A 25,076-nucleotide genomic window follows, 5' to 3' on the forward strand; every position below is an offset into this window, starting at 1 on the left:
TGGCTCGTTACACAAAGCAGCTAACGACATGACGCAATAATGATTGTTTAGCACCCCGCATGCTTTGGGAGACTAGAGCATTGCAAAGAAAAATCACTGAGAGAAATCGAAAGGTCCTGGTGTAAAAATAAATAAAAAGAAACAAGTGCACATAACATCAATGCCACCTATGAGAAAAAATCATCACTACACGAAGATACAGTATACATAATACAGTATAACATGCACTCTCCAATGATAAGCTAGAAGATCCAGAGTAAGTAAAGACTTAATACTTGTGCGGTTTTTTGTGCAAAATTCTGAAAGACCATGACAAAAATCACAGACTGACAAAAGTTTGAGATTGCCAGACAAGCTGTGGCACTTGATCACCACTCCAATGACCGGATCGTTAGTCTGCTGCTGGATTCACGTTAAGTGAAAGGGTTTCAAGTTTCGTGTTGCTCATTGTTACAAAATATGAGGCCGTAGAGGCAATGTGGGAGGAGACAGAGCTTGAGAGGGGCCAGGCACAGCGGTGCTCTGTAGGAAGCTTCGATATGCTCCTTCATCATTAGCGTTTTTATCGCTATCGTGAAGAAAGAGAAATTGTATTAGCTTATAAAGAGATTCCATTTGCAGGAAAACACATGCACTAGTAACTCAGGGTGGCCACGTTAAATCTCTTGAGGTTTTTCTCAGAGCAGCACAAACCAGAACACTTAAACATCTATTTAAAGGAAACTAAGATTTTTTGGGGGGGGAGGTGTTAATATTAAAAGCAATTTACTCATTTGGTATACTCTTGAGTATGAGTGAAGAGTGGTATTCACAGCAATTTTATTTTCTGTGAATGCCACTGAGAACAGGATACAGAGCTGTGTTTGGATACTGCAACCTGATTGTGTGCTTCCAGGCCGTTAAGAAAAACACGTTTAACAAGGAGAGGTAGCGTGAGTTGGCAAAAAGTTTAAATCTGTGATTGTCATGTGTCTGATCTGGTCCAGGAGAGCATGGCTTTACCATTCGCAATCATTTGCACAAAGAAAACAAAGAAAGGGCAAATGATACAGTACTGTACCTCCATGGTCTGAGACTGGTGCATGGCTTTGATTGCATTCTGTGCCATTGCCCTTGTAGAAAATGTGACAAACGCACAGCCTGTGGGAACAAGGGGACAGGGAGCAGGAAAGACAAAAAACAACAAGACAAAAGGGTTGGACGCTTGTTAAACCAACACAGTCTACGAGAACGGCCACAAGACGACACTGTTCTCAGTAGTACATAAAAATAAACAACTTCTCTAGTTTATTTATCGACAGTGCTGACTTGCTAATCTGACCATAGATGAAAGAAAAAAAAATTAGGTGTGATGGGTGAGGATAAAAGGGTTTCTTTCTTTAATTTAGTTTTTTTTTGTTTGGTTTGGTTTGGTTTGGTTTGGTTGGTTTTGTTCTTTAGCCACAGGGTTTGACATACTTAAGGCTTTCTTATGCAGAGTTTGGATTGCATAGTTGAGTCCATTCGGGCCATAACTGCTTGCTATGGCTTTTGTGTCGGTAAATATTGGACAGTGAATAAACAACTGGCATCACTGGCAGCTGAGCTGAGAATTTAAAGGAGTCCATAATGTCACATATTTCCGTGATGCACCAAGAACAACCGTACAAGTAAAGATGAGAAAAACTTGACTGCAAACTTTGCAACTAATTGCAAAAAGACTCAGACAAAATTCAGTAACGTAGGTGGAATCTCAACATTTAAGAAAATAACATATTAAGAATAAAAGTCTTTATGATTTTTGCTTCTCACAGTCCTAGGTACAAGTATAATTCTTTGATCTATGAAAGCTACCAAGAGCTTGAACAATTCAAAAGCTGTGTGCATGAATAACTAAAAAATCACTTTTCTCCCTCTATAGTCTTTTAAATCATAATAAAAGCCAGTAGGCGAATGCCTGGGCTATTTTTCCACTCTTTTACTATTGTCAGTCATACCTATACTGGGCATGGTACGGGTCAACTTTCTTAGTGCATGACTCACTGCCCTTTTAACTAATAAAAACACTGCCTTCTGAGATTTACATTTTATTCTTCATGCACCCTTGGGCATCTTAAAGAAAAAGACTGTGAAATTAATGCAGATTCGGGCTGATTTTGTAATAATACCATGGCACACTAAAAGCTTAGCTAAAGCACCACAGACTTATTTCACTTGTGATCTCTAATGACTTTAAAAGTGCATTGATTTTCAGCTCCCTTAGCCTTGCACAGTTTGAACTTAGGTTTCAGAGAATAATTTAGTGTTCCACTCAATTTCCTCAAAACATTATTATTATTACTACTTAAAAGATTTCCAAATGAAGCAAATCTAAGCACTGAGAGGCTAAAGCATATTGTCGTTTTAGAGCTAATACATGAAAGCTACATTCTGGCATCAAAAATAACAATGTTGTTGCCCCTGTGGCCAATGGGCAAAATTAACTACTTTGCAATCCAACAAGCAACAGATTGTTTGGTTTATGCAAATCAATTTGAGGCATAAAATACCTTTTCTTTTTTGCACCGTGCACCTGGTGAGATTATCAAGTCAAGACTGTATTCACATTTTAATCAAACAACAGTAAGAGAAAGCAATGCCTGATCATTACCCAAAAGCACTACATCTAGTCATGAAAATAAAGTCAATGCATTTTTGCATCATGCGGTACTTTTTTTTTTATTAATGTAAAAGCCCTTGGTACAGGACAACCTAAACTGGCTTATGTACCTCTGGCTGATAGGTCAGTGTTTTAAAATCAGAAGGATTCTTTTTAACGCAAACTTCATGGCAATGTCATGACTCTACTGATGATGTCTTACAGCTGTTTAGACACAACTACTATACTACCATTATTCAGCAACAAAGTCCTGTCAAAGAAAATGATGCAATGAATGGCTTTCTGTACAGCATTCTAGACCAAATGTGTGTAGAAGGGTAAATAAATTACAGTACCTCTGCTAGCTTCCATAATGCTGCTGTGCACTAAAATGAAAGAGGCCCAAATTTACCATTGAAGTAATCTCTCCAACAAAAACATTTCTGTTATTATCATTAAAAGAGGAAATATCACCAAGGGTTTGCATTTCTTGTCTTGCAAATTCAAAGGGGGGTGAGTACAAATAGAGATATACCGGAGGACAGGCAAGAAACCCCATACAGCCTTGAGTAATATTGTTTATAACGGTCAAGAAACTACTTCATTCACTTCTCTTGCTCTCATTATCCAGGAGCGTGTAGCACAGTGACAATTACTGAATTGGAGGCTAAGAATGCATAAGAAGCATGTAAAATGTCAACAAAAATCAATAAGACACAGTTTATGCATTTATCACAATTTCTACCCAGCGGAACTGCTGTAAGTAACTTACTGAGAGATGTTGCAATTAGCAGGTCTCAAAAGAAATGTGAATCAGCAGAGAAATAAAGCTGTACTCTTCTCAAGATAAAGGAGACTTGCTCCTCCCTCCCTTAAGCTTTTTCTCTTTTTAAGCACAAAGCTCAGCTTGCTGGGGACTTTCAGTGCCCAATGCTATGGCAAAACCTCCTTCCTCATCGCCCAGCCCAAATTCATTTGCTTGGATCCTGTTTTCCTTTGTTGTGGAGTGAAAAGACTTGTCGCTGATCTCTGCAAAGTGCTGCATAGCAAGCTACCTAGTTAAAAGAAACTTGTTCTCTTGGCAAGGGGAATGCTTGATAAACGAGGTTATGCAGCTTGAATGCAAGCATTTGGAAACAGCATTTTATGGAGAAGATGGGACTGCATTTTAATTACAGTTTGCCAGCCAAAGGCTACAAGGTTAGGTTCCCTTGTTATCTCTGGTCAGCAGGGTGTTTTCCACCAATAGATAGTGGCCATTTGCACAGTAAATACCCAATTTGCTTTAATAATCATGGTAAAAATTAAGTAGACAACTTCATTTCTAAATCATCTGATAACCTAGACTTTCAGTTATTACCATCAAGCATCCCAATTAGATGCTAGCTAATTAAGTCATATTTCCAGACATTGTTCCAGACTAAAACGCTATGCGTATCCACATTTAAAGGTTGTAGGTTTTTTTCCAGGTACCAAACCTAGACAATCACATGCAATATTTGTACATATTTTGTGTGCACATATATATTATTGTGTGGGAAACATGGGATCCTATATATTTTATTGTCCATGAAAAATGGAACCCCTTCCTTCTACATAATTAGAGTGCCAGAATGGAGAGAAGCTAAGCCTACATAACAGAATTCAATCCACTTCATTGCTAGATTTGCACATGTAACTGAGCTACTGAGAAAAGCTGTTCTTGGATGCTTGTATTCTGTGCCTCCATTAATTTTTCTATATGGGGAACACAGGCATTTTACAAGGATATTTTTCTTGAATTTCATCTGAAGTTGGTATTTAAACACCCTTTATTTCACTTGTTTCAGCTAGATGAGCTCTGGCAGCCCTGAACTATCCCATACTCATCCTTGTATCTAAGGGGCTGGGAAAACATTCCCTTTTCAGCATACTTCACTCTGTATCTCATGGATACAGGTGGTCTTTTGGGAAAACGTCAGCAGCTTTAGGACTGTAGATCACAATTGTAACAGGACAAGTCTAATCAGATTTCATGCCTCATGGTGCAAGGAAACAAGAAAGATTTCCATGGCCTCTTACCTCATCACCTGAAGCACTGCATTAACTGTAATGCCATAGGCCAAGCTCTTTTGCATCAATGGCTACAAGCAAACTATTTCTGTTCTACCACACCAAGTCATGATACTTCAATTTCTTCCTTCTGGAACTACGGAGCTCAGACTGAGAGCAAAAGCACAGAGAGGGGATATTTCTACAGCTAACGCTTTGAAATTACTTTTGTTTTGTGAAAAAGATCCCTCTGTAAATACAGCCAACCTAAAAGTCACGTTCCAATTATTTATGACCTCTGGTTTCAAAATGTCAGGGATCACTAACTGAAGCAAAAGGGATGCAGAAAGGAGGGCTAGGAGCTTTAGTTGTATCTCCAAGGCTGTGTTCTCACCCCGTACAACAGATAAGTGGTTGATTAGGGACAGGTTTCTTCAAGTAATTTTCTCCTTTCAGGCAGAATTGGAAGGAGGCACCCAGCCCCATCCCCATCACAGAGCAAACTTTGGAGTGCATTACTGCATCTGCCATCTCAGCTAAAACAACATCCAGACACACTGGGCTGGTCTTCTTTTACCCCTAGAGCTAAAGAGAATTCTGAAAAGGCTGCAAAATTAGATAAGCTTCCTTCTTGAACCATGCTACTGCATTAACTAGGGCTTGATGCTTGAGTGACTGAATTATCAGAAATATTTTACAATGCCCAGTACTGCCCCATTTTAGCTCCTGCTTCACTTGGTTCTTCTCATCTCGGGCTTTCATAGACTGTTTTGAAATGTTTGCCTGCTCATGTACATAGTAACATAACATCAATAGTAGAGAGCTGCCAGTGAAGTAGAGCATTTTAAAGAATGTAGGCCTCAAGGTAAGGGGTCTGATTTCATACCTGCACAAGAAATCTGCCAGATAAAGCTGCCAATGTCTACCAGAGTTTTTAAAACAATTTGGAATCAGGCCAAGAGTTAAAAATGGAGGTTTAAAAAACATGGCATTAGAATTCTGGAGATGAAAGAAAGGCAGAAACAATCAATTAAAAAAACCATATTTTATATATATACATATACGGTGACCCCTCTGATACAGAAGAAGGCTCAGGAGATTTTCAAAGCCATCCAAGCAACTGCAGCCTGATGCATGGAGGCTGCACAGCTGGTGGTGTAATGGTTTTGCTACAACTTCTGAGTTACCATAAATGAGATTTTTCTTCACTTTCTGCAAAGAAACAATAGTGAAAAGCTGCCAAAATACTCTTGCAAGAAGCATTTTGGATCCTCTGTGTTGGAAGTTGCTGTTTAAAGAAAAGATAAGGTTCAAGTAAAAGGCTATGGAAATCAAGCGTGATAAAAATAAGTTCTAGTTGGGCTAAAATATTTGTAGCTGAGAATGCAAGGTAGACGTTCCCTTTTCTACACTGATATTACAGCACAGCCTGTTGGAAGGACCAGTGTGGCAGACAGCCTTCTACTGATACAAACCACACAAAAATCTCTGTGGCTTACAGACATTTCAGCTATAAATGAAATCCTCAGACAGTTTACTATAGAGACACTGCGTTGTTAAAAACTGCTGAATATACACAGTGGCAGGTCTGAGAACTCAGCCCACTGTAAAGTATTTTGAAGAAGTCACAGTAAAGCTCTTTAGTTTAGCATATCAGGCACATAACACCAACAGGAACATCCTGTAAATATGCCTGATCCCTTCAGCTTTACTGACTTTTCTTGACCGTCAACCAGATGACAGATTCTAGATAAGTTCATGGTTTCCTCCTAGTTTTTCTAATTGGACAGTCAATTAACCACTCTGAAAAGAGCAGACTTCAGTGAATGGAATTGAAAGAGACCCAGAGTCATCAGGTACCGAAGACCATGTTCTCAATGTCCCTCCTGCCAGAATAAAAAAATAAAATCATTGGAATTATTTCATTTCAGACCTCAATCTGGGGAAGGATTGCTGAGAAGATTCAAGAATGGAAATCTGAGACTGAGGACTATTGGCCACAGGCCAACAGACACTGGTCAACAGGATGTGTTTGCTCCTTCCCAGCTTTGGAAAAGTTTCACTGGAGGAAGACAATTAAATGTGACATAATGAGTGGAAAAAGAAAAATGTTACCACATTACAGCAAAATAAATAAGGCATGGAGGTGCCTTACTTACTGAGGAAGTAAAATACAGAGAAGTAAAAAATGCAGCACTTCCACAGTGTTCTTTTCCCATTACTTACTGATACAGAAGTCAAAAGGTGCTCCCTAACCCAGGCTGCACCCATGGCGGCACTTCACATTACTTCAGCTCACAAAGCAGCAGTAAATACCCATAAGGAAAAACAAACAGGCGTGAAACTTCCTCATCTGTCCTTCAGTGCAGCTAGTTATGATGCAAACACTAATTTTCTTTTATTCATTCATTAAGTAAATCCCTAAATCTGAAAGTTATAAATGGATTTTTGTGACAATAAATTGCCTGACCATGGTATAATTCTCCATGTCATCCTACTCTCAAAGCAAACAAAGAAAAACAATTCCCTGCAATCAATGTGTCCAGAAACATTTACTTGTTCCGTGTGCCTGGTGAGATTTTGTTAAAAAATCATACAATTGGGAAACTGGGAGGTATAGGAATGTATATTTGGGGGCATTTCCACAGTGTTCATGGTATATCCAATTGTCTGCACACACGTTATTAGCAGGTTTTCCCCAGAGCACACTGTTAACCCAGTTGACTTGTTTCTGCTATCTGTTATACAAATCTGCACTTAGCAATACAACCGAATAATTTGCTGTGCAGTGCTCCTGTGATGAGGATCAGAGGAATATATACGTATTTTTTTTATCATCATTATGGATGGTAATAATAATTCCTAGAGTGATACAGAGATATCGATCCACTTATCTAATATATATATATATATATATATACATGAAATTATAAAGCTTGAGGAGCACTGCTATACTTATTTTAAGGAACAGAAAAATAGATGATGAGAAATCAACCTATGGTCATTACACATCAGTAGCACAGCTACAAATTAACCTGAGGAATTTCTGGCTACTTTTGCACAGTCCAGCTATCACTGAATGCTGTCTGTGTTGGCATCTGTGGTCATGTAGCCATGTGCTCAAAGTCAGGAGGTCTGAAAGTTTCCTTAAGCCTTTTACAATAAGTGATTTAAAATCTTAATCATCTGAGGCAGTTCACTCCTGCTTTTTCATGATAATGAAGCTTAGCACATGATATCACAATCATGAATTTTTGTAAAGCATACTTAGCTCTTCAGAAAAAGTGCTGGATTAAACAACCCTGCAGGCTGAATCCTTCTTTTTGAATAATGAATATAGCACAGGCAGCTGCAAGCTTCTTTAGATAGTCCTGTGAACCCTGCTAAAGCAAAGGCCAGCCTGCATGGCTGTTCAGTCCCCAGCTTCTTTATCGCTACAGCCAACGGGGCTTTAATTTTATTTTTATTTTTATTTTTAATACTTTTCTCAGCTAGGAATTACTCCTTGCCAGCCAACTAATTCCACAGGGACTATCTTACAGTTTTTGGAAGGAAATGCCTCTTGGTTGCTGCCTATTTCTTGTAGCTGGTCAGAATATAAGAAGTTACAAATGATTATTTCTTAGATGGAGGGACAAAAAAACCCCCAAACATTGGGAAAAAAAAAAAAAAAAGACATAGGGAAAAAATCTGTTTCTTTAAAAAACACTGCTCCACCACTGGAGCTCTGTATCATTATTTTACTCTCATTTTACAGATGAGTTTCAAATACTTGACAATAGGAATTTGGGGATGAAATGCTGATGGTCCATTATCAGTAGGGACAGCAATGGGTGTGACTTTATTAAAGTTCTGTCAGCTCTTGGCTAAAAACTACAACAGGAATAACCAGTTTGATCCCTCACTTTATCTTATTACTTATTTAACACTCATCATGAGTGTTACATTTCCCCTTGCTGCTGCAGGAAGGGATTTCTTCTTACTACTGGAACCATGTGGTTCTCTAAGATCCTACATCCCACCTATGAGTTTACTGCACACTTCTATCATGCTAGTGGTATGATTGCTGTTGTAGCACAGGCATGACCAAAAAGTCATCTGAATGTTCTTTACTCTTTATGGTGAAAAAAAAGACAACAACAACAAAAATTTGCAGCACAAACCAAAATTGTTCTATTGAACATTGTAACCTCATGCCATTCCTTGCAACTATCTGCTGGTAATCAAGATTATTTGCCTGAATCCTTCAACAAAGCTCACAAGTTGGCATAGATACCAATGAGTATACTCTTCAAGCTGTTTTCTTCCAAGATACCATGATGTACATTCGTTATGCAACTGAAAAGAGATGCCAAACAGAGTTTATTGGACCATATTTCCATCTCGCTGCTGTGAGCACTGTGCGTTCCCGAAGGCTCTGGCATCATAAGGACAGTGTTTTCCTAAGACAGTGACTATTTCTCATTCACCCCCCTGTGTCTGGGAGGGAAACACATCCGGACTGGTGCTGGGAGAACAAACATTGTTTGTGGCAGAGGGAACTAACATCTTGAAAATGGTAACATGAATTAAAACTCATTAAGTATCAGAACTCATTACAAAGATTTAACTGTATAATTCTCCTTCTTGCTTTAGTGAAGCAGCTTTTCACCCTGTGCTTTTTCAGCCAAGCTCCCTCCACTGCAGATCTCCCTTAGCACTTTTCATTTCAGCTTTGCAATACCAACACTTTGCCTTCTCTCATGGCATGGTGGTTTTGTGAAGCTGATAAACATCTGCCTGAAAACCTGGTTGGCACAGCTGAACTCATTTTCAAGTGTGAACATGGGTGTGTAGAAAGCAAATCGAGTTTAACAAGCCATGATGCATGAGGGCATGACAGAATATCAATCGTGATGGTGACCGAAATAAATCCGAGTGGCAGGGAGGATACAGCTCTGCTGAGACTACTGGTGTGTGACCTACCTGCACTAAGATCTTCACCCTCCAGCAGGAGGGAGCAGCATATTAACTCTACAGCTATGCTGGCTGGCAGACAACACTGCTCTGCCTGGTACACTGGTGACATGGCTTAAAATCTCAGCTTCTGATTCTTGTGATAGTGCTGTTCATGGTAGAATAAAACTACACCATCACCCTTACACTGTTCAATTTCATAATTATCTTTTCTATGCTCGTAGTACATCCAATGCCTATTGAATTAAAAAAAAAAAATGCAGTGGACTTTCAGCAGATCCCATTTCTTTAGTGGGTGATTCCAAAGAGTCAATTAATTCTTTTGTGACTCAAGACATCTCATGCCCAGATCTTGTTATTTCAGCACTTAGCACCTTTCCCAGTAGTGCCTTCCATCATCCTTTCTCTGTGCTAGTTACAAAGTGAAATATCTAAAAATCAGAACTATTTGTTTTCCCTCAGTGTGGGGTCTAGTGGTCTAGTAGATAATTGCAGTGCTTGACTATCAGTTAACGTTTACTACTGAGCCACAGGAACCAATCTCAGACCTTTATTCTGGTCTTCCCCAAGGCAAAAGCCATGATCCTGATGCTACTCTTGCCTGAAAGGACTGCTGTATGGCAGCCCCAAAGATATTGGGGTTGCAGTCTAATCAAGTACAAATGCAAATATGGAATTTTCTTGAGGCTACCTATTTATTGTCAGAATATCTTTTCAACAGGCCCTTCAGAAATGTTTTCACGCAGTGCTGTGAAATATACAGTAATCCATGCAGCTTCCCCTGCTGAAATGTATAGACTTTTTAAACGAGCTGGGCTGCGCACAAAACCCTCTGCTTTTCAAATCTAGGCACAAATTGTTGCATGAGGTACTGAGGATTCTAGAGCCTGCAGGAAACAAGCAAATCCAGAAGGAAAAAAAACCCGCACATATATATCTACATTTCCATGCAAGATTGATCCAATTATTTTTTTCTGTGACTTTTGAAAATGTAATTAAATGCATAAACTGTGCTTTCTATGTTTCTTTTATTTATTTCTACAGAAACAGAAGTGGTGATGTTCCTCACAGCTCCGCACTTGAAATTACTTGACTCCCTGTGCCATCACATGACAGCAGCTCATGCCTCAGCTGCTTTTCCCACTGAAGATGAGTCTATGCCCTATTCCACTCTGTACCACACAGTGCTGAGTTTGAGGAAAGGTTTACAGCCTGAGAATAATTTCAGGTCCACATACCATAGATTTAATACGCATTCTGCAACATCAATATACATTTATTTTTCTTTTTGATATGTTTTCAGAGAGCCATTCCAAAAGGCATTTCTGCACTCAGAAGTGGGCACCACCTATCAAAGCCTGTGCACTCCATTTCCAAGGTGCAGGTCAGCTGCCTGACCACTCTCGGTGGTGCTGTGTAACACCATTCCCCTGTTTTTTGCTTTGTGATAGGGGCACAAGCATTACAAGTTCTTTTAACAAACTTTTGTCTAGATAAAGCTCTCAGGTTCAAGCTCACCTCTTTGTTTCTGAGTTTCAACAGACCTATGTTTTGCATCGTGTTATAAAAAACACAGGAATTGAGGAGATAGTGCTACAGTGTAGGCCAGTTCCCATGACCCTATAAGTCTTCAACCAGTCATTTACAGTCCTTTTTTTTATTTTGGCCTTATGGTACAAAGAAGAAATGGGGTCAGGGAAGGATCTTTGATTCTGTGAGAGCAGAAAACGGAGGGTGCTTTCTCAGGGTGCAAAGGAACCTTTCCAGCTGACAAACAGTGCGATAACACAAGTTAATATGTTGGCACCAAGACCTTTCTGACACTGGAAATAAAAGGTGATAATTTCAGTCGCTGTGAAAAGTTCATGCGGATACCTTCATCACGTGGGACGTATTATGGCGTAACCTCTAGCTGCAGACAGCAGCTGTGCCTACCCTGACTGTGACACAGAGCTTCCAATTAGCACTTAAGGAAAGAGACTTTACAGACTGCACACTCACCTCTGCTCAGCCCATCAGGTCCCCGAAGGATTCTGCATTCTTCTATCTGGCCGAACGGAGAAAACATCACCCTGATATCATTCTCATTACACTTCTTCGAAACCATTCCTATGAACAATTTTCTGTCTTCCACAGCTAGAAGATAAAAATAATGAATGAGCAAAGGCCATTTCATCTTTTTCCTGTGATCAATGCTTCATTACCACATCAAACCGAGCTCCAGTCATGTGAGTCTGGCTCTGTAACTGAAGACAAGTCCTAAGGCAAACACTTTATACTTACAACCTCCCTTCCCCCCCCTCCCACCCTCACCCAAAATATCTCATTTTTCTTTATCTCTCTGCCTTTTTTTAGTGGTGGTTGCTGTTTATATTACAGATTAATTGGCTGCCTTAGTCTTTCTGCATATGTCTCCTCACCACTGCTTCTAAGAGAAAAGCATCCTCTGTTAGAAAGAGTAAAAATATCTTTGCATAGATTTTAATTCAGATAAATTCCCTCACCTCCCTCATGTATGAAAGAAATCACGACAGGGGTGAGGGTAAAGAGAGGATTGTGCACGTAATGATACAAGCTAATGAAAAATATTCCTGAGAAATGTTTTGAGAGAGAGGCTCCTATCTTTGCTTTCAATTTCATCCAACTTAATGCGTGGCACTCGAAAGGCAGGTGTGTAACCACTGCTCTGGAAAAGGAATGCATTAAATTTTCCTTCTTTCTTCAGAGTGACACAGTTCTCTCCCCTCCAAGGGGACAAGGCATATTCTAGGACAGCACCTCATCAAGGGGACTGCACAGTGCTTTCCAAGAAGCAAACTCCTTGATCTGTAATGATGCTGAGTTTGCAAGAAAAAAAAAAACACATGAAAAAGGTGCTTTACCTGAATTATTGGTAGAATATTTTCTGTCTGTACTGTCACCCAAACCAGCATAAGCTAAACTGCAGTGGCAGGACTCGCTAGTCCTGTTAATCAAACCTAAATTTACAGGTCTAAAGCTGCAGACTGTCGTCAAAAATGAAATAGGTCATCAAAATTTAATGCACCCTGGAAAGACTTAAAATGTTAACACACCATCCCATCTGTATTAAACCCCAAATCTAAGTGCTTATTATACAGCATACACACCATTGCTTTCTTCTTCTCTTGAAATGGCATGTAAATCCAATTCACCGTTAATGAACAGACTGTCAGAGTTTGCAAGGATGCAAAGAAAGAAGGAAAGCTTTACTCCAGAGAGTCTGCAGTGCACTTACTTATTTCTATTATTGTGCAAATTATTTTTGTAACAAAGTATTTTCATTTCTGGGCCTACCAAAAAAAAAAAAATCTTCCCTTGTTCCCCAACCCATTCTCCTTGTATTAATATGAGTTTGTCAAATGGAAGAAATTGCAGCTGAGGAAGAAGAAACTGCATCTATTTTCATAGGATTTTATTCGTGTTATACTTCAACACTTTAAGTGCATTTAATAACAATGAAAAGAAGAGGTTCATGTTTATTGATCACAGGAGAGGTATTTGAAGTAATTTTTCCTTAGAATTGCTGAATTTAAAAAAGCACTTGTAGCTTTTATACAAGCAAGCATTGAGATCATGCATTTTTCAGAATCCAGAAGACCAGTCCCTCTCACTCAAGAAACTTGCAAGAAAGTTGGTGTGAATTTAGTACCCAGGAGAAGTTTTTTCTCAGCAGATTCCTCAAGTCTCAACATTTTCATTCAGACTTTACTTTGGGGTTCCACTGTCAGGTTAACCTTTCAGGAAGGGCTAACAAATGATGAATGCACAGATGAACCAAGTACACACAGACCAGCAGCTGAATCATGCAAAGAAGATATGCAGGCTGGGATCCAGATATATGTATGTCTTTCAGTGAAACTTTACACTTGATTCATAATACATAATTACTATTGATAGTGCAGATAATTATGTTGAGGATGGTGGAACTGAATTGGTTTGCTTGCAGCCATAGGGAGAGTCTTGGTACTTTGCTAATGAGAAGATGCTTATAAATTGGCTGCTTAAAATTCCTATATGCACTTGACTAATCTCTTTAAGGAAGGTCCCCGGACAGCCTGGACAGCCTTGCCTGAATTGAATTGTAATGATGTCTCATACCACCAACTGAGGTCAGGTCTGGGGAAGTCTAAGCATAAGCATTGCCTTCTGTTCTGCCTTTTGGATCTCTTAATTTCTGCCTGTGTGTCTTTTAGTACCCACAAAGTTAAAATATGAGTTAATTTTAGACTTGAAGTCCAATGCAGGTCTATTCAAAGACTGACTGGATCCCAGTGTTCTCTTAAACTTTTACATATACATACATATTCTGGCAGAGCTGGACAAATGTCAGCAATGTGGTCACAAAGTAAGGAGCTGACGGTCCTGCTTGGGTGCAAGGATGAAGAATCAAATCAAAGAAATTCACAGAGACATAAAATTAAGAAGAGATTTTTCTCCCTGCCTTACAAGTAGAAGCTGTCAGGATGCGAAGGAGCTTCTCTTCTCTCTACCCCTCCAAAGCAAATGGGAAGGCTTTGTTTTAATTTTTCAAAGAGTAACAGACAACTCCCCTCCAGCCTCCTTCAGTATCGCTAGTAAACGCATAAGTACGCAGTTGAACTAAGACGATTTGCAGGTTTTCAGCTTCAGGGTGATTTTACAGTAAATTAAACATCCAGCTCCCGTGTACTGTACGTCTCGAAAATGCAGATTTCAGAAAGAATGCTCAGAGTACAGAAAACATATTGATATGATAACGTGCCCTGCATTTGGTGCTATTAGTCAGTGTTGATTAGCACTGAAGCTTAAGAAAATTGCTATTCAGTTTTGGCCAGGGGCCCAGCATAAAAAACATTTAAAATGGACAATTGTCATTATCAAAATGACATGCTTTCACTCCACCTCATAGAACATCTGATATTATTAGGCTGACATAGTTTTAAACTATATATTCTCACATGGAGAAAGGAATGCTTTTTTACCTACACATGATTGGCTGTCAGGATTTGTTTCTGCATCCTTGGTCAGCCACTTCTCTCCTTTCTTCCTGAAAGGAATACTTCCCCATATTGCAGGTGTGGTGTGAGAATGAACAGAAAAAGGATCGTAAGAAGAATGGGTCAAATGTATTCTGAGTATATTACCTTGCCTGGGCACATTGTATTGCCCCCACAGACTGTACAATGAGCTCAACATCAGGTCCATGCAAAACACCAAAGCATGGAGATCAGAAATGTGCTACCCACTGCTGGCTAGAGAAGAGACAGCAGTTTCTGAAGCTATTTCCCTATCTTTACTCACCTAAAATTTCCAGTTCTGCCTCAGCTAAAATGTGATCTATTGATACCAGTGTCAAGAGATCAGCTCCTCCAAAATCTCCTCTCACAGTGAGGCACGATGACTTGTTTCATTGGAGCCTACCCCTTACCACAGACAACAGATGGTCTATAACCTTTCAGCTGACTCTTGACCCTAACATACACATCCTCAGCTCAGGCCTCAGAGAAGGAAGAAATACTCCTGCACAATGAATGGTTTCAATAATTCAAAATCTTGAAAATAAATGCAAATTTTTCTGGTAAGCATTTTTTTTGACATCGCCATTTTTTTTACTCTTCTCAGAGATCTGTTTGTGCCTTCTGGCTGTTTCACAACACTGTTGTAATGTAAAGTAGATCCCACTGGCCAAAAGCAGAGAGTAGGATGAGATGGCTGAGTGCTCCACGCTGATGGAGAAAAAACAGTAAGAAAGTGACAGTGAACAAGGCCTGAAGTTCCAGTTACACGAAGGTGTGAAACTGCAGAGCATTCTGAGCAAATAATTATGGGATTCACCTCTGAACCATCCAGACACACAACAAATGCAGGTCAGCTATTCTACCTGAGCAGTTAGTGAGACATAAGCAGTGCTGTATCTGGGGTGGGATTCTTCTGCAGGCCTGTGGTGAATTCTGAATGAAGGAATCCTGTGTGACAAATAGCAGATATCTTTTTTGAAACTAGAGGAGTTGCTTTCTTAACTCCATTAAGACTAGCTCTGCGGTGACTAGCAAAGGTTTCTTGCTAATATGCTTGAAGAGAGCTATGGTAGCCATCAGAAGCTGGAAGAAATAAAGTTTGCTTCTGCTCATGGGGCTACTTTCAAACCAAAACCTCCTGCCTTCCAAAAGCACTACATTCAACTTGCAGAATAATGGCTGCTTTACTCAGTTTGTTCCATTAATGAGTATTTTGCATGAGAACACTCTCCCCATTTCAATGTTCAGTGTCTGGATGGAGATCAGTGATGAGTGGTGTCCCACAGAGGTCAGTGCTGGGACTGATATTCTTCAATATCTTCATCAGTGACATTGACAGTGGGGTCAAGTGTACCCTCAGCAAGTTTGCTGATGACACGAAGCTGTGGGGAGCAGTCAACATGCCAGAGGAATGAGATGCCATTCAGAGAAACCTGGACAAGCTTGAGCACTGGGCCCAGATGAACTTCATGTAGTTCAACAAATCCAAACTTGAGATCTTGCACCTGGGTCAAGGCAACCCTCACTACCAATACAAGCTGGGGAATGAAAGGATTGAGTACAGCTCTGCTGAACCTGGAGATAATGGTGGATGGGAAGCTGGATATGAGCCAGCAATGTTTCCTCACAGCCCAGAAAGCTGACTGTATCCTGGGCTGCATCAAAAGAAGCGTGGCCAGCAAGGTGAGGGAGGTGATCCTGCCCCTCTGCTCTGTGCTGGTGAGGCCTCAGCTGGAGTACAGTATCCAGATGGGGAGTCCTCCGTGCAGGAGAGACATGGACCTGTTGGAGTGCATCCAGAAGAGGGCCACAAAAATGATCCAAAGGATGGAACACCTCTCATATGAGGGTAGAAGAACTGGGGCTGTTCAGCCTGGAGAAGAGAAGGCTGCGAGGTGACCTGAGAGTAGCCTTTCAGGATCTAAAGAGGAGCTACAGGAAAGAAAGAGACAGACTCTTTAGCAGAGTCTGTGGTAACAGAACAAGAGGCTTCAGGCTAAAAGAGGGTAGATTTAGGTTGAATATAAGGAAAAAGTCTTCTGCATTGAGGGTGGTGAGACACTGGAACAGGTTGCTCAGAGATGTGGTAGATACCCTGTGCTGGAGACTTTCAAGGCGAGGCTGGATCAGGCTCTGGGCAACCTGATCTAGCTGTGGTGTCCCTGTTCACTGCCGAGAAGTAGGACCAGATGACCTTTAAAAATCCCTTCCAACTAAGGATTCTATGATTCTATGATTTCACAGTTTGCAGCTTATATTAGGTCAGTTGTGCTAGCTCAGGAGAATAAAGGAACAGGGCTTATTTCCTGCATGGTACAAAAGAATTAAATCCTGTAATAATAATAGGAAATCTCTCCTACGACTACAAGAACTTCCATCTTAAACACCAAAAATTTTGTCCTGAAAAATCATTTATATACCTCATACAGTGGGAGACACACCTGTCCATGACAGAGGGGTGGAATTAGATGATCTTTAATGTCCCTTCCAACCCAAGGTATTACATAATTCTATTCTATGACTCTACAATCCCCTTATTATACATTATGAGGGCTTCAGTCAGTTAAAGAGCATGTTTTCCATCCAGAACTTGTGTCTCTTTTGAGCAAATCATGAAATAGTTAATTATGTGCAAATGGTTATATAAATTTTTTTTTCATCCAGAAGGGAAGAGGAAAAAACAGACTTTTTATCCCTACTTGTAAGCCTGTGAAAAACCCTTGTGCACAATCTGTCAAAGTCACACCTGGATCTGGAGCTGCCTGCATTAATTATCAACTTTTCTATGTGTTAGTGCTAGCATATGGCATTTAATTACTCCCTCCAAACCGGCAACGTCGTGCCATGTAGAATTTCAAAATTATTTCTTCAAGTTTCCACTAATAAAATCAATAAAAATAAATGATCCAAACACACAACTAACTCTCTGCCTTCCGTTTCTTTCTTTCTTTCTTTCTTTCTTTTTTTTTTTTTTGAAATGATAAATTTTGTAATTTTCCCTCAAGTGTTGAAGCACTGATCCATTTGAGACTACTCTGTCCTCAGGATATGTTCCCAATAGTATTAACAGCATTCAAATGCTGATCCTAGAAACATTTAAGCACTTGCTAACTAGTAGCATGATAATGGCCATCTAAGAGCCAAGCACGTGTGTAATGTGTTTTTCTGCATTAGAGTGCAGATATTTCTTCCTTTTGAAACATAAAAAATATTCTTAAGCAGCCAAGTATTGTGAATGATTATCAGTTAAAATGAATCTATTAATAGTGGAGTCTTTGAAATCTTGAAGCCATGTTTTTCTGGTAGATATTCCTTAACTGAAACTTTGTAGATGGATCAAGAGACACAAGGGTGGGCGGATTAGAGGTAATGGGTGACAAGCACAGGACACACTACAAATTCAATCATCTGAAAATTTTTCAGGGATGTCACTTTTCTCAACAAGGAAAGCCTTTTCAGAATCCTCCAGAGTAAACAAACTAATTAGATCTACAGGCAAGTCTTTCTCCATCAGCTCTACCTGCTAAAAGCTCAGTGGGACAATTAAGCTTTGCTTCATGTGCATGAGCAGAGATGACTCAGATATATGAGCTACCATTCTCCACCTTCACTCCTGAATGCAGAGAAGGAACAGAGATGATTGCATGGATCTATCAGCCACTGAAAACCTATCCAGAAGAAAATATATCTTCCGGTTGCTAATAAAGTCTTAATACTGCAAAAGAACCCAGGCACTTGGTAAACATGTAGAAGATGCCTGTTCTAAATTCTTCTCCCCGTTTCCATAAGGTAAACTTGGCCTTTTGTGCTAAGGTGTGGGTTAACAAATTGATCTAATAAAAACAAGAACAGCGGTGAGGAATAAGGGAACATTTTGTCATAGCACTCCTGGCCTTGGATGATCATTACAATCTTTGCAAGAAATTCAAGATGTGCAGGAGGCGTCTTATCACCCAGAAAATTCTTCTCTTTGAAAACCTCTGTAGGCTGAATGATGGCCACCTTCTTCTCATCTGTGGAAGTTGAATGGATCTATCTAGCCCTTCAGAAATGCGTATGATCTCAGAAGAATTGCAACAAGTGTTCAACCTCTCTCGCATATCTTTCTCAAAGTTATTTGGACAAAACAATTAATTTAATCTCTTTGAAACATGAGAAACACGCCTTCACCTATAACAAGTAGTGGGATCCTCCATTATGCAGAAATCAAAGTGTTTCAAGTATTCCTAGCTCGAACACTATGGATCATGAAAACCAAGATATCTTGGCATATCTTCGTTCTTTTCCCCTTTGAACTTACCAATCTTGTTGAAGGTTTGTACTCCTTATCACTTTGCTATTGGCAAATAATATATCTCAGATGGATAGCCTGGAGCATATGACAAACATATGCCAAACAGGCCTCCACATTCTCCAAGCATGCAAACTCTCACCTCCTCCATGGATCCTACTCCTACGCCCTGTCCTTTTGAGAAGCTCTGCTGCTTTTCTCATCATCATGGTGTTAGTTCACCTTCTGTTTCCTCAGGCAATAAAAAAGAAGAGTTCATCTCCCCCAGAAAATGCCTACCAGAAGCATATATGCCCTCCAGGAGTATGAATTTAAAAAGGTATTTAATTTGACAGTGATGATTGTCTTTGATTTGTTGATGTGTTTTTGTTAAAGTATGGAGAAAGTCAAGAAAAAAAAAAAAACAAAATTTCAATCCTTCATGATTTTCATGCTAGAGATAAAAATTGGTGCAAGACAATAATATTCCCACAGTGCAGACAGGAGTATCATGAAGATAACCTCAGTCTAATAGCAGTAGCGGGGGGCTAATTTACCCTGCTTTGTAAGGACTGCAGAGCAGGACAGGACTTGCACAATTCCCCACAGCGCTTTGCTGATATGTTCAATCTTCTTCAGGAAGAAAAATGCAGAATGATCTAGTAATTCCTTTGGAGTTTACTTTGACCCACTGGCTCTTACATTTCTAATCTGCCAAGGTACATGAGGTGAAATCTGTTCTTGAAAGAAAAATCCACAGAAGTTATAAAGACCTTGGTTTTCCCTAAAGGAAAATTTTGCCCAATGCAAGTGCAATAAATACCATGGAATGAAATTTTGACTCCAACAGCAACCATCTCACTTGATAGAGTAAGGCCTGAAAAGTTTGGTCCTCCTGTCCACGCAGATGCCTTTGCCTCTTTTCTGAGCATTCAAAGAAATTGCTGCTAAAACTATTTGTGGACAAGTCAAGAGAGAGAACATCACTCCCTTGCATACAGATGATGGCTCTAATCTCTCATGTTTGTGGCCAGTTTTGTTTTGAAAGTTGTCATACAGGACACCTAGCATCGTGTGAAGTTTCAATTTCTTTCCGAACTTTGTAATCCTTGGAGAAGTCTGAAAATGGGATGCACTACAATTAGCACAAAAGAAGCCTTAAAAAAGCCTTGCAGAGAGATTTAGAGCCCAATCATAATTTACATTTGCAGGTATGTAGATCTCTAAGTGCACGGCTTCTGCCCTGATTACTAATTAATGAGGTGCAAAGATGCCTGTTGGAGGAACCAGCTCTGATTATGTGGGCCTTATGGGAAAAAGAAGCTCTTGCAATCTAAGAAGGCAGATGATATCTTTAACATGCATTTTAGAAAATTACAGGAACAAATCAAGGGGCAAAAAATACACATGTATATATTTTTAAAGAATCACACACAGTCAGGCTGCGTTACCATCCGATTATCTTATTTCCTTGAATACAAACCTGGCATGTTTAATAGATTTAGTTGCTGTCTATTTTGCATGTCATATACATCCACTTAGGCAGTAACCTAGTATTCTGAATGGATATTACTGTCATTATAGCATTCATTTTACAATCGTTGAGAGGAATAAATATACAGAGAGATGCAAGGTGGGTTTCCCAGTTCAGAACTAAGCATATCATTAAAACCTAAATTTGGTTCAGATTCAGAACAGCATCATTCTATAAAAAGTAGGTTTAGCAAATGTTTAAGGTCTATCAGCTGCTTACATTATATTAACATTAGAATGGTTTTTGTTTCTTTATTTTTTTCCTTTTCACTATTAAAATTTCATATCCATCTCACCAATATCAGGTACTTTTGGATCACTTCACTGCCAGAACACAAGTGAAAGAAGTTTGTAGCATGGTAGTTCATTAAATTTGAAGATAAATCGGAGTTGAGAGCAGGTCAGCATCTTTCCTGATTTGTCAGATGTAGGGAAACAGCCTCATATAGTTTTCGCCATACAAGAAGCAAAAACTCTCACGATGTTTTGTTTTCTTTAGTGAAAAGAGATCCACAATTACATAGAAATAAATTAAGCACATACCATTGGACTTTTCACTATCTGCAGGTTTCATCTGAATAGGATGATGCATCTAAAAACAAAAATGAAAAAGAGTAAGGCAGGTTGGATAGTCATAAAAATCAAGAACAATGGCTTTAATGACGGGCTAAAAGGATACATGGTCAATATTAAACACATTGCAATGGTATAAATTCAGAATAACACCATATAATAGGCTTTTAAGAAAAAAAATGGTAAAGGAGCATTTTATAACGAGGAAGATTAAAAAAAATAGATCACTGGGCCCATAGGACTCATATAAAACTTTAATTTGTTACATCTAGTTTCAGAAGACCTCTAAAGTTACAACTCTCATTACTTTATGGCATACTTGGTTTCTGTTTTACCAATTTCTTTTCTGGAGCTCAAACACTGCTGAGGCTGAGATGCAATTTCCAAGTAACTGAAGAGCTAGCAAGCATTTCAAACATACTCAGAGGAGTTTATCTTGACAAATGAACTTTGCATGTAATTAAAAAAAAGCACACGCAGATTCTTTCATGACTGAAGAGGAAGACTTGTATCTCTTAAAATAGCTTCTTATAAATGTTTAGTATCTTTTTTTTTTTTTTTTTTTTTTTTTAATAGAGTACATTATACATTCATTCATAAAGCTTCTGTGCAACACAGTACAATTCTGGCTTCCATAAAAAACCTTCCTTAATAAAAACCATAAAAAATTCTAATACTTCTTCCTTTTCAATCTTTTTCTCCATTTGTCTCCTTCATACTGTAAATGAAATCAATTCCTGTGCATAGTGTGCTGTTCTGTACATCACATGACATCCTACCTTCACACACTTCATGTGGTGTTTGTTTTGCTCTCATTGCTATGTGATGATTCTCCCCACCTTCAATTGTTGGCAACTCCAATAGACTTTTATATACAGACTCCAATAGCATTTTCAGTGACATCAACACAACAACAACAAAGTCCTCTCTGATTAGAGGGCTATTTCTACTGGATACTGCATGTGTCCAGTGTGATGGACTCAGGGAAATTTTGTTATAGCCTCTCAAATACCATTAGAATGGATGCTGCATTGTGTTTCAATGTGGGAGATGGTTAGGCTTGGAAAAAACCCAACTCTTTCTTCCACAGGCTCTACAGGACTGCACAAACCTTAAGGAAGTATTGGGAATGCTGTCTTTTCACTCTTCAGAAACTCTTCTCCATTTCACCTAAGCATGTAAAAAAATCTATGCTCCTTCTGCTTTTGTAACATCCTTCAGCACAGTAAAGCTGAGCATTGCCTGAAAATGTCAGTGACGATTCCATATTTTTTATAAAAGAATATTATGACACACTTGATGTTGGAAAACAAAAACAGCTGAGCATGAACATCTATGCTCTCATATCAAATGCACTTTCAAAGCACCACAGAAAAACACATCTGCATTGCTTTTGGTGGAGTCACTTAACCTCCAGGGACATAGTTGCTGGATTCTTTAGTAAACATAAAATATTGCTATGAATATCTCCATAAGATTTATTCAAAATCCATAATGCTCTCTGTCCCTACAAATCAACATATTCCTTGTGCTGCTTGCAAAACTCCCTATTGTTCCCTAAGGAAAAGGCAAAGCCACAAGGTTGATGTAGTCACCAGGATGCATAAATTTGCTTCAATTTTAACAGCTCTGCTCTCCTCGAATCGTTTGTTTCCCAAACGGACTTAAATAGCCCTTCACTTGTCTGCCACCAGTCTTATTTGATCTAACTTAAAGAAAAAAGGGAACTTAGATTGTACTCTATCTTTAACTAGTGCTTAACATTTATCCTGGCATCAGCAATATGCTGAGAACTGCAGGAGACCTTAAATTCATGGAATGTGATGCACTATGTCCACTGAGAAAACAAAAGCTGAAAGGAAAAAAGGTGCCACTTGCTGCAGTGCACCCATTGCTCGTATGCTCCTGCAGAACCACATAAAGTTGAAGAAATCAAGGAAATAAAATGGAGTTGTTCAGATGCATGTAAGAAGATGCAATTAAGAGCAGCAAATAAATTAAAGATGAGGTAGTCAGATATGCCTCCCGATACTAGAGGCCGAGAAGGATGTAGGTTAATTTCCATTAACTACCAGAAACATCACTTCCTAATTCACTGTAAATTTGGGAATACGAAAGCTATAGAAAAAGAATCCATCCACATCCTTACATAGAATCTATCTCTCTGCATACCTGCATTTTATGCCCCTAAGTAGATATACTTCGAATAAATGCAATTTTAACAATGCTAAAAATCCTTCACTTTTCAAACCACCTGAACTGGAGGTCTTTGGACCAAATTCATGTACACAGGTTATTTCCACAGTACCATGGTTATTATGCAAAGATAAGTGTTACCTGGCAAACACAGTTACCACATTAGAAATTATCCTCTTCTGTTTTGCATAATTACTTCAAGTTCATTAAATCAGTAAGCTGTCATGTTTGCAAAGAAAGAAGTAAGATTTAACAAGATGTTTCAACTGGGCGTTGACTTGATTTCAGAGGTTCCTGCTGAAAACCCATGGTCCAAAGTCTCACCAGTAAGCCTATGTCAGAAGGAATGCCACTGTGCTTAACAGTATTTTATCAGTGCAAAACTAATAAAAGATTCAGATCAGGCCTGAAGGGTTTAAGCTGCAGAATACCCATGGTAAAATGGATGTGATACACAAACATGGCTTCAGTAAAGAAGGTGGAAAAATATGTTACTGACAGTTTGATAACATGAGAGGGCTCATGTTGAAGCTTGTTTAACCCTGACCATCACCAATTGATACATTAACAACCTTTAACACTAGATTCAATAAAACATGCCATTTATAACCTGAAATGGGTTTTACAGAGTCACTGGTTCGCATCTCATTATTGAACTCATTGCTGACCTCTAGAGACAAGTGCCGTGACAATACATATTATAAGCACTCTACCCGTAAAATATTTAAACGTAGGTGTAGAAAAAAGAAAAAGGAAAAGAGAGAAAAAGAAAAAAGAAGAGGAGAAGATAAAAGGAGAAAAGGGGCAGGGCAGGGAAAAGGGAAAAGGGAAAAGGGAAAAGGGAAAAGGGAAGGGAAGGGAAGGGAAGGGAAGGGAAGGGAAGGGAAGGGAAGGGAAGGGAAGGGAAGGGAAGGGAAGGGAAGGGAAGGGAAGGGAAGGGAAGGGAAGGGAAGGGAAGGGAAGGGAAGGGAAGGGAAGGGAAGGGAAGGGAATTGCAAGGTGTGCAGTGAGTAAGAAAATTAAAGGGGCAGAAACAAAGGCTGAAAGGGTACTATCACTCTACAATGAGCAACACTGAAAATAATCCGTGTGTTTTATATCTTGCTTGTATAACTGTAGGCTATAAAATAATAAAATAGCTGTGCTTTCTCAGCCCCTCCAAAAGATTATAGATGATATAAACCTGTTTCAAATTAGATGCCACCCACTAGAATCATGTCATCTACTAAAATGAAGGATTTCACGTCTTATCAGAAAGCTGTTATTGTAGCTATACATCACAAAGCTGTACACTTATGGATCTCAAGGTAAGTGATTTCTCACTGTATCATGTTTTCATACAAAAAAATCCCAAAAAACAACAAAACAGGAAGTGTTTATTTCTGTGCTTGAAGAAAGCTTTGCTTATAAAAATACAGTATGTGAGAATACATATTTGCAGTTAATAAATAGGGAAAAGTGAGAAAACTAACTGCAGCAAATAGATGTTAGTATCATCCAGCACTCAGACCCTACAATGGAAGAGAAAAGCACAGCTCTCAGGCAAGCTCTTTCCGAGAGTGGCCAGCTTTCCTAGAAAGCACTGGGCAAGGGGCTAACGCAACCCAACTGGAGAACAGGCTGTAAGGAATAATTCCTCCTTGGCAATATGTTAGAGAACTCTACTGGATGCAGTTGAATAGTCAGTAACAGCACAGCTCAGCTTTCCTCAGCCCTGTTTCACAACAGAGTGGGCAGATGCCTTGGCCAAGCCTGGCAGTGCCTTGATGCAGCACCAGCAGTGAGATGCTCCATGGGAAGCTGGTGCAGTAATGGAGGTCACGCGAAGCCCAAGGCCGTGCATGTCACCACTCCTGCTTGGGCTCACCCCAAACTGGCGTGT

At 39.4% G+C, this 25,076-nt stretch overlaps 1 protein-coding gene across 18 annotated transcripts in view; it reads right to left on the reverse strand.

The window, feature by feature from the left end:
* Positions 1-25,076, reverse strand: part of CELF2 (CUGBP Elav-like family member 2) — a 555,355-nt gene that overhangs the window by 57,575 nt on the left and 472,704 nt on the right. For 17 of the 18 annotated variants that reach the window (XM_052681218.1, XM_052681213.1, XM_052681212.1 and 14 more), the window contains 3 exons: positions 20,969-21,017; positions 11,606-11,740; positions 1,061-1,140 (listed from right to left, as the gene is read on the reverse strand). In XM_052681218.1, the coding sequence (XP_052537178.1) occupies positions 1,061-1,140; positions 11,606-11,740; positions 20,969-21,017 (264 nt within the window). Of the gene's footprint in view, positions 1-1,060; positions 1,141-11,605; positions 11,741-20,968; positions 21,018-25,076 lie in introns of those variants that run through there. The other variant, XM_052681227.1, reaches the window with a different exon arrangement.

Source organism: Tympanuchus pallidicinctus, unplaced genomic scaffold, assembly GCF_026119805.1.
Source record: "Tympanuchus pallidicinctus isolate F22 unplaced genomic scaffold, pur_lepc_1.0 scaffold19, whole genome shotgun sequence".
NCBI classification, from domain to species: domain Eukaryota; kingdom Metazoa; phylum Chordata; class Aves; order Galliformes; family Phasianidae; genus Tympanuchus; species Tympanuchus pallidicinctus.